The 16,348-nt window shown below is 42.7% G+C and overlaps 1 protein-coding gene across 5 annotated transcripts in view; it reads right to left on the bottom strand.

Annotated features, from left to right (window-relative positions):
* Positions 1-16,348, bottom strand: part of GRHL2 (grainyhead like transcription factor 2) — a 157,599-nt gene that overhangs the window by 17,628 nt on the left and 123,623 nt on the right. For 4 of the 5 annotated variants that reach the window (XM_049093288.1, XM_049093286.1, XM_025450968.3 and 1 more), the window contains 2 exons: positions 13,700-13,731; positions 2,790-2,884 (listed from right to left, as the gene is read on the bottom strand). In XM_049093288.1, the coding sequence (XP_048949245.1) occupies positions 2,790-2,884; positions 13,700-13,731 (127 nt within the window). The remainder of the gene's footprint in view (positions 1-2,789; positions 2,885-13,699; positions 13,732-16,348) is intronic. The other variant, XM_049093287.1, reaches the window with a different exon arrangement.

Raw genomic sequence — 16,348 nt, 5'->3', positions numbered from 1 at the left:
AGCCCCAGTGGTGCAGCGGTTTAGCACCGCCTGCAGCCTAGGGCATAATCCTGGAGACCCTGGATCGAGACCCACGTCAGGCTCTCTGCATGGTGCCTGCTTCTCCCTCTGCCTCTCTCTCTCTGTGTGTGTGTGTGTGTGTGTGTCTCTATGAATAAATAAAAAATCTTAAAAATATATGGTTTAAAAAAATAAATAATAAAAAAGAAAAGAAAAGAGAAGAAAACAAAAGAAACCCTGCTGATCTTCGGACCAGAGTCAGGTACCCAGGGAGCAACAGTCCCCACCAGGCTGAAAGAATGAACTTGGCGCCAGGAAGTGAAAGCAGCTCTACCCCAAATTCTCACCCCTTCCCCTACTCCTCCCCGGTCTCCAAGGAGTTCGTTAAAGCTGCCTGCTTTTTAAAGGCAAAGTCGACATGGGTTCTGCCTACATTTTCTTTCTGCAGGCAGCAGATGTTCCGTTTGTGTATGACACCAAAGGAAAAAAAAAAACCCGAAGTATTGCAAAGTTTCTTCTCTTTACCAAGTATAAAAATAAACTACCAATTAAATAAACAGATTGAATGGGTCTCCAAAGATTTCAAAACGTAGTCCTTTGGAAGGAATATTTGTGTCTCCACTTCAGCTAAAACCATCTAGTGACCTATTGGCATGATCAGAGGACTCAAGGTTAATGGCACCATGAGAAACACTTACACCAGAGGACCTCCGTTAAACTAGATGAGGAAAATTAAACCGAAAAAAGTGGTGGCTGTTCCAGGGACCATTCTATCAGTTCTCCCCACAGGTCCCAATAGAAAAATGTCATTTCCAGGATGCTGACCCCCAAGAAAACCCCAAACATGTTCTATTAAATTGAGTACTGCTTCCATTGGATTTACAAATTTCTTCTTTTAAAATCATTGCCTTTGAAATAGTCTGGCTGATACTCTTGCTACAGGTGTCACTGTAAGGGGTTAACAGTGGTACGGTGGCATATGGATGGATGGGCTGTGAGAGGAAGGCCAGGCAGGGCAGTGCCACACATGAGCATGCTGGGCCTACAGCAGCCCCCCCACCCCCACCCCCGGCTTGCCCAGGGTGGTAGCCTCAGGATCTGTGTATCTGTGGCGGGGCTCACACAATAATCACTCCACTACGATGGCCATAATAACCAACATGCTTCCCAGACACTACAGGAGAGGCAGGCAGCCACAGGGGCCAGCTCCAAGTGACTCCCACCGGAGCCACCCAGAGAAGTGGCTACAAAGGCAGAACAACATGGTTTTGGTGATAATTATGATCATTTTCTTTCCTGGAGAACTTCTAATAAACAAACAATAGGAACCACCACTGACCCTGATTCCTCTTTTTTGTCAAAGACCAGTTCCAACTGGGAGCTCCAGGCAAGGGGCTCAGTAACTCCACTGTCCTTTTCCAAAGGAAAGCCACTCCTAGGACACTACTTGCTCTGTCGCTGGTAGCTTGCAGCGCCCTCGTGTGTTTCTGTGATTTAGATGTTTCATAGGCTGTAGACTTGCTTTTTGTTGTAGCCCAATAAAATTCCCAGTGGCAATTTCTGTACTGACTTCACAATCTCAAAATAATGTGAAAAACACAACCTTTGGACTAGCCAGCATGTACTAAATATGGATGCAAGCTACAATTACTTTTGCCTGTGTGATTCTTGATTTCCATATAATTCTGCCTTCATTTTAAAGTATGTGATATAAAAAGCATGCAGGAATAGAGCTCAAACTGCAGTTGAATAACTTGAATATTTGATGGGGAGCCTGTGAAGTCAATCTTTTAAAGATTTAAATGTTGCTAATGTAATTAACACCACCCAAGTATTTATGCTGTTTCCATTTTGAAACACTAATTACTTATTCACACTGAACAGACATAACTAGATCCAGACCTAATAATAACCCTCACAGCTACAATAAGTGAAGAGTGCTTACTATGTGCTAGGCCCCTGAGTTAAGTGTTTTACACATATTAAAGTTCATCAAGCCTCGCAGCAACTCTATAGGGAGGTATTCGTGTCATCCCAGTTTTCCAATGAGGACTCAAAAGAGCAAAGGGCCTTCCCAAGGTCATGTAACTCTGAAGGGCTGAAGAGGGCTACAGAGGGGATGCTCTTGGCCATCATGCAAATCCCATTACAACAAATAGAAAAGAAATAAAATCTCTCCGTAACAAAAAACACAAAGGTTGTGTGTTTGGCAAATGTATTTAACATGGTAATCTGACTGATTGAAAGTCCAGTGTGGTATGTCTAAGATCTCTGGTAGCTCTTGGTGTTAGCTACAGCAGGCTATGAGGGAAAGCAGCCATCTCCACGCTTTCCTCTTACTCCAAGAAAGGACACTGAGTCACACACAGCATCAGCGTGCAGAGCCAAACACTGAACCACTCTCACTTTGTTTCTTACTCTCCTGATGAAGTGGAATAACACCTCAACACAGAGAAAGTGAAGAAGCTGTGATGTCAGAAAACAGGCTCCCTTACTTGTCTGATATTAATTGTGTGCATCTATTGAATGATTTTCAACCACTGCTGCTTGTGAGATGCTACTGTCACATGAGCAGCAAGAGTTTCTCTCTGACCTTGGACTTCATGGCTGGCTGAATCAGCACCCTCATTCCATGTCTCCCAAGGTAAAGGAAAGAACCAGTGCCCAGAAAGAATAAGTGTTTGCTTAAGGTGCTTGAAAAGGACAGGGTTGAAAGGCCTTCTGTGTGAAGCGCCCCCACCATTCATGATGGGAGGGTGGGTAACCCTGCAATGCCAGAAAGGAGATACCTCGCTTCATTCCTTCTTCTTTCATCTGCTTAGACGGTGCTGGACCAAATTCCTCTTCCATGGGCCTGAACATCCGTTTAACAAGGACACTGCTGCTAGAAAAGATGAGCAGAAATTGTTAAGTAAATAAAGCCTGCAGGGAGTCAAAAGAAAGGTTCATGCATGTATCTGGCACTATCTTCTTCCTTTGTTTATACCATCCCTAGTTCTCTACAACCGGATCCATTCAGCAACCTCCTTCCTCCTCCCTGCAGGTCCCAAGTCATCCCTGTCTGGGGGAAAATACACACACACACACACACACACACACACACACACACACACACATCTTTAGGGCATGGACCAAGGACAGACTCCCCATTACTGCATATGGATCCACAAAGATGAGACCCCCGGGTTTTACCCGCTCTGTCCTGCATCTAATCCCCTTCCTCCTCAAAAATCAGGGCTAGGGTGGGGGGAGCAGGAGTGAACCCTGAGGTCTGTGTGATCTCCAAGTTATTAGCTCCTCCTATTGAGGTAGGGCCTGAGTGTCCTGCATTCTCTTGCCAGCCCCTTAAGGGCACAGCAGGGACCTTGAAATGGGATGGGCTTCCCTGGCTGGTTCTAGTTCTGAGGCTGCCCTGACTTCCTGCTGTTCTATGGCTCCGTCTGGTTGGAGCAGATGAGACTGCAGTGGTGCAAATTCTCCAGACCTTGCTGCCTGCAGTGGTGCAAAAGACCCAGACCTTGGCTGCCCAGCCCTTCCCTCCTCCTTGGGAGGGGGGGTTTCAGCATCCCCCGGACCCCACATGGTGCTGAGTCCCCACATGTCCCCACCTGAGGCCCTGCTGGTGGTCCTGCATTTCCTCCCAAAGTTCCTGTCCATTCTGGGTACTCTAAAGAAGGGGAGGAATCTTTGAGAGGAATGGAAATTGGAAGCACAGACTGTCACAGAAGTGAAGTCATTGGTGCTGAGTGTTGTGGGCTGCATGTGTGTGGTCTTCCCAAATTCATATGTTGAAACCCCACTCCCCACTAAGATGTTAATAAGGGTGAGGCCTTTGAAAGGTAATTAGGACATGAAAGTATAGCCCCTGTGATGGGATTAGCATCCTAATAAGAAAGGACTGCCATGCCAGACACTAACCATACGGGCCCCTGATCTCATGCTTCCAGCCTCCAGAACTCTAAGAAATAAATTTCTGTTGTTTAAGTCCATCCCGCCCCCCATCCTGTTTGCAGTATTTTGTTATAGCCGCCTGAACTGGCTTAGACATGGAGAAAATGCTCCGGAATGGAGTCTTGCTATTCTTCAAGCCTTCAAGGGAGCAGCCAGCTTTTCAGAAACTTTTACTCTCTTTGGAGATTCTTGAAACTAGGCACATGAAGCAATGCCAGACAGGCAGTTAAGCAGAATTATTAAGAAATGAACTCTGGGTCCAGATTACTTTGGTTTAAACCCCTGCTTTATAATTTACTAGTTATGGGAACATGGACAAGTTCTTCAACTGCCCTGAGCCTCAGATTCCTTGTCTTTAAAAGGATGCTGTTGAAAGAATTAAATAAATGTGACATACATAAAACACTCACGTGGTTGCTGGATACACTGTAAGTGCTACTGAAGTGTTAGAGATGATGATGACAGTGATAATAAAGGTGGAGAGGTCAGAGAAAGAGAGATATGCAGAAGAATAAATATGACAGAGAGCTTGAAAGATGCCAAAGTTTCCGTGTACCCTCAGAGAGCAAATAATCTGCATTGGTGCAATTTAAGGAACCAAGTTGGAAAAGCTTCCTGAATGGGAGGTTGACATTACATCAATGTCAAGCTTCCAAGATAAAATGAAACCCTGCTTCAAAGACAATTCCCCATTGGCATCATTGTCATTAAGAAGCTATTGTTGGGGCATCTTGGTGGCTCAGCCGGTTAAGTGTCTACCTCTGGCTCAGGTCATGATCCAGGAGTCCCAGGATTGAGTCCTGCGTAGGGCTTCCTGCTCAGCAAAGAGCCTGCTTCTTCCTCTCCTTCTGCCCTTCCCTCAGCTCATGTGTTCTCTCTCTCTCTCTCTCTCACTCTGACTCACTCTCTCAAATTAATAAAATCTTAAAAAAAAAAAAAAAAAAAAGGGAAGCTATTTGTCAAGCTAGTGGTAGGCTCCAAAGAACACAGGGTATAAAACTATGGATGGTCCAGAAAGTATTTCTATTAATTCTGATAGTTTAAATTATGAAACCAACAATGCTTTCATTTATCACCTCATTTGCTAGGTGCTCCAAAATGGTCTATCAATTTTTTAAAAGACTTCACATTTTACAAAGTACTTTTCATCTTCTTGGGTCAGTTAGGTCTCAGGAACACCGTGTGAGCCAGCCAGGGCATGGGTTAATCCTACCCCTATGTTAGTAAACAGCAAACTGAGGCTCAGTGTGCCTAAGTAGGATGATGTGGTTAAGTAAAACAGGCTGTTTAGAGAATACTGCTTTGAGGGACAATCTCATGATAAAGGTACTCAATAAATCTGAGTTTATGAGTGAGGGTATGAGAAATGATATTAAGAGTCAGCATTCTCTTTTATTCACAAGTAAGTCAAACTGAAAACAACTAGAGGGAAAACTCAAACTCAAGTCCCAGGTCACAGTGGTAATAAGCTGTTAGGGTGCTGTTCCCTCTGTCTTCACCCTCACTACCTTATCATAAAAGCAGGTCATGTTACTCCATTGTGTCTTGGAAATGGGGGTGACCATGATCCCAAAGGGCATATTATTAAAAATCAATCCACACAACTGCCAGTGACCAGTAAGTTACTAACAGGTAAATAGCCTGAAATATCACCAAACATGCTTTCATGCTGTGCGGGGCTTCTTAAACTGGTAATTTTCTTTTTCTCACAAAGCAATATTTATAATCTTCCAGTTCTGTTGACTTTTGATAGCACCCCATCCTAAGCCATGACAAACTCTGCTGTTAAAATAACACCTTGGATAAACCATATGTCTCTTGGGGGTTCAGAAATGCTTTTTCACACTTTCAGATCTATGAACCCAGCAAGAGTCAGTAAGGTTTGTGGTCTAGATTCAAATGTTTCATTTATTTTCAAAGCAAAGTGAGAAAAGAGGAGCAGGTATGGGAGACCCATTTGATAGATGAAAAAAACCACAGACTTCAGGTCTCCTAACGTCCAGCCCAATTACACCATACAGTACCATTGAAGGACCAGAGAACCAAGGGAAGGTGCTTTCTCTGTTGTCAATCTTTATGTCACTGGCAAATATGTGGCTAATATGTGAGGTGACTTCAGCAGAACATAAAGCCACTGCTTTGTGGGATCAATCTCAGGGAGAGAGAGTCCCCAAGGTATAAACAAAAAACTGCTAAGTCTCATCAGAAAAAAACTCTGGGAAGGCGTTCAGATCTGAAGCCTGGGTCTCTGGTCATACTCACCAGGCTGAGCTGCAGTAGCCATTTGCGCCTAGTGACGAGGCACCGAAAAGAAGTACAGAAACGGGCTGTAGGCACCACAGAGACAGTCTGTCTACTTCACAGTTCTGCTTATGGTCTGCATGCGCAAGTTACCATGTGTACCCCCCAAATAAATTTAGCTTCCTTCCCCATATTAGCTCAGAAAAGAGGAAGCTCTCTTATGTTCAAGTCCTTACACTGAAGCTCAGTATGGAGTAGGATCTCAATTAATTTTTTTTTTAATTTACTTATTCATGAGAGACAGAGAAAGAGAGAGAGGCAGAGACACAGGCAGAGGGAGAGGCAGGCTCCATGCAGGGAACCTGATGTGGGACTCAATCCCAAGACCCCAGGATCACGCCCTGAGCCAAAGGCAGGCACTGAACCACTGAGCCACCCAGGCGTCCCTCTCAATTAATTTCAATAACAAATTACACTTTGGGGTATTGATAGAATTCATCTGGCTGAATTAGGCAAACAAACAAATCCCACACATAGATTTAGAAACCAGTACTATAGTTAAGAGCTCAAAAATGCAAGTAATAACTCACTAGGGTTTAGTAGGTCCCAGAAGGATCATATGAAGAGAAAATACAGATATTTCTGCTCTGATAAGATGTAGTTTATGGCATGCCAATGTTCTCACCAAGAACAATGTGAAAACTGTATAAAATTAAACAAAGAAAGGGAAGACCTCTTGAAAATACTGGAGATTGCTAATGGGGCAGTCAGGGCTTGCAGAGCTGAGAGCTCAGGGTAGAGAATGCTGAGAGAGGAGCTAGTAATCAGTGAACCACTGTCCCCACTGAGCAAAAAGTGATAATCCCAGCTGGGCACATGTGCAGGGGCACATATGCAAGGGCAAAAAAGTCTGCACAGCTTTTGACAATCTTATGGTGTTAGAGAAACAGAAATTGGTATTTGGGGCTGCAAAGGCATCTAGGACTTATGGAAAAACTTTCAGAGAGAAGGGAAGCACAGAGAAGTGAGGCAGACAATGCAGTATTCCTTCCGAGATACTTGCCAAGTCCCTAAGCTACACAGAACAAGAAATTGAGCAGAAATTCCTTGAAAACTATAGAAGAGGTTTTGGTGGTCTCCTTAGGCTAAAGAGACAAAAATCAGATTTCAGATCCCGCCAAGGAAGAGGGCCAACAGAAAGTCCCTCAGAGCTACAGTCTAGCAGTTAGGATGAATTAGAGGTTTAGTCTGAGGCTAATACAAATTGCAACTAGGCTTAGAGTCATTTCTGCCCTGTGGAGTACAGTGATCTGCATTCACTCAGGCTGCACTCCAGAGGAGAGAAAACCTTCACAAGAGAAAAACATGGTCATCCAGATCTGTAATTTTTACATATACTGTTCACCATTCAAATAATGCTTATTAAATAAACCAATAAACAGGACCAAGAGAAAAACAGACAATAGAAGCAGGCCACAGAAAACATACCTTTAGCATATTATTGAGTTACCAGATATGAACTTAAAAATAGTTGTGATTATACAATAATCATGAATACAAATGACAAGACATACAGAGCTAGAATCTATTAAAATAAATAAACCAATTCAGTAAAAACCCTGTAATTAAAAAGTACAATAACTGAAATTAAGAACTCAATAGATGGGGGCAGCCCCGGTGGCGCAGCAGTTTAGCACCGCCTGCAGCCCCAGGCATGATCCTGGAGACCCTGGATTGAGTCCTACGTCAGGCTCTCTGCATGGTGCCTGCTTCTCCCTCTGCCTGTGTCTCTGCCTCTCTCTCTCTCTGCGTCTCTATGAATAAATAAATAAATAAATCTTAAAAAAAAAAAAGATGAATTTAAAAGAGTTGAAAGTTAGGTCAGTAGAAAATGCTCAGGCTAACACACAGGGAGCAAAGAAGATGGGGATTTCAGAAAAAGCATGTAAAAAACACAGGGACACAATAAAACGTTCTAATACATATTTCAAATCTCAAAAGAGTGCAGAGAGAGAACAGATAAGAAGCACTGTTTGAAGAGTTAATAGCTGGTAATGGTCCCAAACTGATGAAAGACATCAACCCACAAAGTCAATAGGTGCCATAAAATACCAAGCAGGAAAAAATATAAAGAAAACCTACATGTAGGAACATCTTAATAAAAATTCTGAAAAACTAAGAGAAAGAAAAACATTCTCCTCCTCAAACAGTAAGAAATGTAAGAGGGAGGGAGAGAGGACAATCACTTTGAAATAGCAACATTAAGGCAAACACACAACTTCTCAACAGTAATGATGGAAACCAAAACTGAAAGAAAGTACTTGACAACCTGGAATTTGGTACCTAGCAAGAATATCCTACAAAAGTGATGGTGAAATGAAAGCAATTACAATAAACAAACAATATGAGAGAATTCTTTGCCAAAAGTTCTACAACAACAATGATACAAAAAATCCAACAGAGTTCTTCAGGCAGTAGGAAAAGAATCCCAAGGAAAAACAGAAATCGAGGAAGAAATGAAACAATGGAAAGAATAAATATAGATTAAAGTTTTAAAAGGAGTCTTTAGTTTAAATCTTCCAGTTTACAAAAAAAGCAATCTAGTACATAAGTAAGAATAACTGGTACTAATGTAAGAAACTGATAAAAATATTTTAAATATTATATAAAATGTCCCTTGCCTATCATGCAGATTTGAGTATTACTGAGTGGGTTTTTTCAAAGCAATATATAAGAGTAAAAAATAAAAGTATATCCATTGAAAAGGGGGTAGGCTTCTTCCTTTTTTTTTTTTTTTTTTTAAGATTTTATTTATTCATGAGAGACACAGAGACATAGGCAGAGGGAGAAGCAGGCTCCCTCTGGGGAGCCTGATGTGGGACTTGATCCCAGGACTCTGGATCATGACTTGAGCAGAAGGCAGATGCTCAGCCACTGAGCCATCTGGGCATCCCAAGGGGTGGGCTTCTTAACAACTGCATATGGATCTGCCATTACTATGAAATAAAATTTTAATTAAAAACAATTGACAATAAGAGGCAACATTGTGGCAGACACTTGTGTAACTATTTTAATGTTATAGGAACTAATATCTGTGGCTTCAGATAAAATTTCTTAGGCTTGAAGATAAGGATCTGAAAAGTGCTGTATCTCTACTTCGACAGTAGTGAGATGACAGCAAACACATTATTTTAGTGATGCATATCAATTTTAGTGATAAGACACTATGTCAAAGATGAATTGTAAATAATTAAAAAAAAAAGTGTTTCATAAGATGCAACACACATTTCTGAATTGTGTTACTCCTTAAACGTAGGTTAAGTTATATTAACAAAGTAAGTATCAATAAATCATTGATTCTTTTGGCGATATCCATAATGGTTTAACTATTCAAACTGGCCCCAAAGCTTTAATTTATGTTTTTAGCTCCTCCTTAGGAAATTGAGGAAGTTGTCCTTTATTTTTAGCCACCTTATAATTATGTTTTTGTGGTACAACAGAGCCCATCATACCTTACATTTCATAGTTTGCTTAGCATCATTGAGAAACTTATCAAAGTACTTGGAGCTCTGCAAAGGTGCTCCTTTAAAAAAAGTAGTGCAGAATTCTCAAAAATTTTATTTTGTGCTGATGAACACAGGCTGGTGACTTTTTAAATTTAGTACCATGGTGATTAAATGCACTCACTGGTGATAGATTAATAATATCTATCTTCCCCAAAAGGTATTAAATTTTTTAAAGATTTTATTTATTTACTTGAGAGAGAGAGCACAAGTGGGGAGGACAGAGGGAGAGAGAGGAGAGGGAGAAGCAGCTGCTTCTAGCTGCTCCCTAGCTGAGCAGGGAGCCCGAAGTAGGGCTCAATCCCAGGAACCTGAGATCATGGCCTGAGCCCAAGGCAGATGCTTACCCAACTGAGTCACCCAAGCACCCCATCAGGTAGGTATTATTTGCTATATTTAGATGAGACTCCAAAAAGTTGTTATATAAGTTACAAAGCTTATAAAGGCCTGATTCAAATCATGGCTGGTAGGCTCCAGAGCAGTGCTTCTCAAATACTGCTCAGCTTTAGAATAACCTAGGGACTTTAGAAGGTTCTCTGTACCTAAACTGCATCCCACGTCAAGTAAATCAAAATGCCTGGGGGTGTTACCTATATGTGAGTATTTTTCAACTCCCTGGGTGACTCCAAATTGCAGCAAGAGGCCTACCACTGAGAAGTGGCATCCAAAGCCTCTCTATCAAACTTGTAACCCCAGCCTACGAACAACCCGAGTGGAGTCTGTCGATGCTTAAACTCAGCACCAGAAGTCACCCCCAATACTCACTTTACCATCAAAGAGGCAGAAGCAAGCAGTGTTCCTCTATTTGTTCTGTTTAGGCACTTGGCAGATGACTGCTTCCAATCTACCTCATCTGCATTTTCTCTACTTTCCCCCTTTAATCACACTCAGATTTGCCAGCACTTCGGGCCAGCAGGCTGTATTTGTGAACAGGTATGTATCTGATCTGACCACCACATTGGCCTCGGAGTTGCAAGGGGTGGGGATGGGGGGACTGTGGTGTGCTTTAGCTGTGCTACCTCCTCTGGCTGGTGGTTGAGTGAATGCTGCTGTCTAGACTTAATCAGATGCTTTGGTATGTATTGATTTTGCAGGCCAGGGATAGCCCTAAAGGAGGCTATGCAAATGCCAGGGAAGGTGGCACTCCTCAGGGCTCAGTGAGCTGATCTCCTTAGCCAGGTACACTCATCTGGGCTTGTCACAATATGGGTTCCGAGCTCCAAAGGGTGAGCCAAGGGTGTATCAAGGCCAAAAAGCTATCACAACGAGGCCTGTCTCTGTGCCTCTTTGGCAGCCACAGTTCAAGAACTAAGAGGGTTAGGTGACGAGCACGATGGCTAAAAGCAGGAGTCAGCTAGACCGGGTTCCAATCCTGCCTCTACCACGGCCAGCTGTATGACTTAGAACACATTTCCCTGCTCATTACAAAGTGGAGGTAATTATAGCATCCTCCCCATAGAAATTTTGGGAGCATTCACTGCAACAATGCATATAAAGCACTTACTTAGTACAGTGCCTAGCCAGGATATCCAGTGAGTGTTAATTATTCCTTTTACATATAACAATAGCCAAGTACCAACCATGTATTAACACGGAGGCTCCAAGGCCACCCACAGTGTTCAACTGAACTCTAATTAGATGTGTAAGTGATGGAGACTCGGGCCTCAGGCTTCCTGATGATGCAATAACAGAGGGTAATTCTTACAGAGAGGCCAAGCCATGGGAGTCAGAAGCAAGTCAATTGGCTACCTAAATGTTGCCAACCTGCCAGGAAGGACAAAGGCTGAAGTCAACTTTTCTGCATGTGAAGCAGAGCTGGGGTCTCAGGCACTTCTCCCTTATGAGGTTAACTTCTTCCAGAGAAGAGAAGAGGAGAATGTTAGTGCTAGATCAGACCTCGAGGATCACCTCATATAAGATCCTCATTTTACAGCTGAGGAGATTGAGAGCCAGAGGTCAAGGAGCCAGCCCAAGGCCTCACATCGGTAAGCAATGGCCCTGGAGTAGAATGTGGGCTTCCTAAGCTCAGAGCCACTGTTCTTTCCATGACACCACACTGTCCCTTGTAAAATACGTGAGCAGCAGATTAGAATCCAATAGTGCTAATGTTTCTGCTCATTCCAGCCACTGGGAATACATTACCTATGTGCCAAGATAAAAAGAATAATCCAATTAGGTATTTTGAAAATTCAGAACTCTGAATTTAGAGGTTAGATCCTGGACAAGGTTCTGCTCTTAACCAGCTGGGGGATTCTTTGACTCCTTTGTGATTCTCTATCCTTTAGGCCAGAGGGTGGCACACTTTTTCTGCAAAGGGACAGATGAGCAAATATTTAGCCCACACCGGTTTCTGCGGCAATTATTCCACTTTGCTGTTGTAGCACCAAGGCAGCCACAGGTAAGACATAATAGAATTAACAGGGTTGTGTTCCAATTAAACTTAATGGACACTTGAATCTCATTTATTTTTCACATGTCGCACAATATTATTCTTCTTTTGGATTTTTTTTTCAGCCATTTAAAAATGTTTGCAGACAGGGGCACGTGAGTGGCTCAGTTGGTTAAGCATCCAATTCTTGATATCAGCTCAGGTATTGATCTCAGGGTCATGAGTTCAAGCCCTGCATTGGGCTTCACGTTTTGTGTGGAGCCTATTTTTTTTAAAAAAAGTTTGCAGACTGTACAAAAATAGACAATGGGTTGATTTGGTTCTCAGGCTGTAGTTTAAAACTCTGCTCTAGGAAATGAACTCAGCAATATCTGTTCTACTTACTTCATCTTGAAATGTTTTATAAATAAAGATATTCATTGTATAACCATAGGGATGCTCTGGTTTGACTATCATCTGAAAAAATGATCTAGAGATTTTATATAGATATACCACAAACCACAAGTTTAGTTGTATATATGTAATGTAACATAGATATTGAAAAATGAATGTAGTTCTAGATTGCTTTAAAAGAAAAATAGGGTGTAGGTCACAAGAAGAAATTATCTCAATATCATCTCCAACTCATGTGGTTGAGAACAGATACTTATTTCTGAGAACCAATTCTAAGGAAATGATTAGAAATTTGGTGGTATCCCCTGGAATGCAGATGTTGAAGTGTAATAATAGGAATGGATGGGGCTTTTCTAAAAAGCAGAACTAGAGCCCATAGGTGGAAGCCAAAAGAAGGTGGACATCAGTGTAATAGATAAACTAACTTTCTGAGAGCTGCAACTGTCCAATGGTGTCATGAGCTACCTTACATACAGTGAGAGTATTCAAGTAGAAGCTGGCTGACTACCTACCCAAAATGTGGTGTACCATGTTACACTGCCTAGAAGAGAGGGTTAGCTAAATGACCTTGAAGATTCCTTTTTGTTTCTAAAATTCTAAGAGGGTATAAAGTGAGTAAATACACAGAAAGCACTATGCAAGACACCTGGGAGCCTTAGTGACCTGACGTAAACCCTCTCTTACCTACAATCCCAAGGACAGGGACTAGGCTCTCAGCTTGCCTAGTTTCATTCACACCAGCCTCACCACTGACCCCCAGGATCAGTTTCCCAGAGTGAGGGCTTCAAGAGGTTTGTGTGGGTGACCAGAGCACTACAAAGCAGGGTAGGCTGTCTCCCTGGTTTCCACCTCAAGCCCACCTTGATCCTGCATTGGGGCCAGAGATTTCAGTAATTGGACTATTGGTGAAAAAGTAGAATTAAAGAGATGTGTCACTTAGAAAAACAGCTAGTTATTCAAAGGCAGATCACAGGAGGGAGAGAGATATAAAGAAAGGCTTGGAAGGAGAACAGCATTTCCCCAGCCTTCGTCTCAGACAGTTCTCAAGAGTCAAGCCTTTCTCATTTCTCAGTCCTAAGTTCATGGTTATCCTGTACTCCAAGAGCCATGGCTACTGACATGAACTGACTTTGGGTGAAAAGTGAAAGAACTGAGTGCTTACCCTTCTCGTTCATCATCCGTGTTGTAATACATCTGTGGGAACAAAACAACAGTCTTACTATAGGTCAGACACAAGAAATGGAAATATATTACGTGATGCACATACTTTCCTAGGCTCTTACACTGTCTTAAAAAGACAAAAGGCAAATCTGTTTAATGATGCCTAAGTGTGTGTGTGTGTGTCCAAGGAAAGACAAATTTAACCTCATATTCTCTCTAGGGTTAATTCTTGGGTTTTAAGGAAGTAAAGTTGGAAATCTGATTATTTCTAGCTCAAGTCATTCTGATCAGACTATCTACAGTTCTAAGCCAGCTCTTGCCTTTGACATTAAAGAAGTATTTTAGCAGGATCTAAAAATCATTGTTTAGAAAGGCTCTGGGGCAAGGCCTGTGAGTAACCAATTCCATTGGGTCCATGGGTGAGCAAGCTATAGATACTGTACTCTGGCAAGGCAGGGGAGCAAGAGAGTCCTATGGCAATGCAGCAGAAACCCCAGGCCTCTGTGTGTTCCCCAAAAGGGCCTGGGCTGTCCTGGCATCCCACAACCACAAACACTTAGAGTCAACTGTCTTCGGGCTGGGAAAAGATCATATAGCTCTAGGAGGTCCTCCTGGTCAGAAGACCCCTGAGAATAGATTTCTTAGGTGGTCAGCATGGTTGCAGGCAGAATCAGATTTAAAGAAATTATGCAGCATCCTTATTATTTTATGAAACTACAGAAATCCAGAAGGGAACTGCTATGTATGTAGATCCTTTTGGGCCAATTATTTATAAAAATTAATTGTGGGCCTTTCTTGAGCTTTATCTATGTGCTTCTGGATCATTTTTGTTTGGGACAATACTCAAGTTAGCATCAGACATTTACACTTTAACTTCAAAGTGATTTGTGGTGCTAGTATACCTCATCACTGCCCCTGCCCCAGTTGCCTGGGAGAAAAGCTCTGCCTAGACTGACACCCTCCCTACACACTTTCTTAAAGGCTCCTGGCAGTTCCTGGGATGCCACCACTCCCAGACTTTGCTATATAATGAAGCTGGTTACCTGGAACTCCTTGGGTATGAGTCATTCTAGTCATTAGTCAGATTTCCACAGGGAACTTTCCTCTTGAAAATCTTTTGTATCTATTGTTGTATTGTATACTTTGTTTCTTTTTAACACAAAATAGCAAAGGTAAGATGTTTTCTTCCACCATATCCCAAATTTCAATGTGGCATTGGAGCATCTGCCACTGTGACGTTCTAGAAATGCGACTATTTCAGTGCATATGGAATGACACACATGAGTGAGGGAGCCTGGGTCATATCACTGGTCACACAACTGAATTTTCTGGAAAAAGCTCCTGATGTTGGCCTGATTTTTGCCAATTTCTTTAAATGCAGCATAATGTATCTGCCCTGTCTGACTATATGACAGGGTCATGGAGGGCTCCCTGCAAGTTAACTGGTGACCTCAAATGAAGCAGCCTTCTCTTAAGTGTTTTCCTGCCCTCTTGAATGCTCTCTACGACACTGTCCCTATCATGTTCCTTGCATTGTCACTTCTCTCCCTCAACCCACTGTTTCTTCCTTGTGGGCTGTAGGCCTTATTGCAGGAATTTAATTTTTAGACTATTTCTCAAATTTTAGAATGCATAAAAAATATCTGGAGATTGTTATAAATGTGAATTCCTGGAACCCTCTTCAGAGATTTTGATTCAAAAGACTTGGAATGGAACTTAGGAGCCTGAATTCTTAGCAAGCACTCCTGTGGTTTGGGAGAAGTCCGTTTACAAACTACAACTGGGAAGACTGCTCCATAGGGCACGAGGGAGGAGCAAAGTCCTCCTTGGGTTCAGGTTCCTTGAGGAAGTCTGACCAGAAAGATGACGCCTCTGTATCTCACAATTTCTCCAAACTTCCCTTATCACTTGTTTTTAAAGGCATTCCAGAGAAAAGCCTCGGTGACTATCTGGGATTTAATGTGAAGAGAAAGAGACTAACAACAATTTCCACGGTGCCTGCACATTGGGTTCATTCCCTGATTTTAGTTTTTGACAATTATCTGATGATTCCAACCCACATGTGAATCGATGAGATAATGGAAAAGGGAACATGTGGGCTGGCAGTGAAAACACCTACTCCCCCACCCATGTTCTTGGAATTGCTGTGCCACAGCTCATGAGCCCTCAACATGACAGGGGCGGGGGGGTCTCACTGACCCTAAGAGCTGAAGAGCTGAACACTTTCCAGCTGTGCAGTTTTGATGTTGCTGCACACCAACACCTACCTCTCCCCTCACCCCCAACCCTCGACCCCATATTTTGACAGGCTAATGCTGGATCTTGTTTGGCATGTTAAGTCAGCCACTCCCTGTCCCACACCCACTTCTAACTTTATAGCACTGCTGGCTTCCCTCCTGCCTTCAAACCCATCTCCCTATTTTCTAGCTCTTCCAAGAAAAGGTAGACTTTCAGTCCCAGCCAGCCACTGTAGGTGCTCCTGACCTTGGCCAAGTAAGTTGATCAACCATAGAATATTCACGCGTTGTTCCAGAGCACAGTGGACTGTGTTCCTTTGCTGCCCAGAGATAAGGCAGGCTCCGTCTCTGACCCCTGTAATTCTGCCTCCAAGGCCACAGGGGAAGCCTGAGGGCTCTGTAAGGGTGGCCCC

Source organism: Canis lupus, chromosome 13 (genome assembly GCF_003254725.2).
Source record: "Canis lupus dingo isolate Sandy chromosome 13, ASM325472v2, whole genome shotgun sequence".
NCBI lineage: Eukaryota > Metazoa > Chordata > Mammalia > Carnivora > Canidae > Canis > Canis lupus.
Note: the sequence above shows the minus strand (reverse complement) of the source record. Positions and strands in the feature narration are given on the sequence as shown.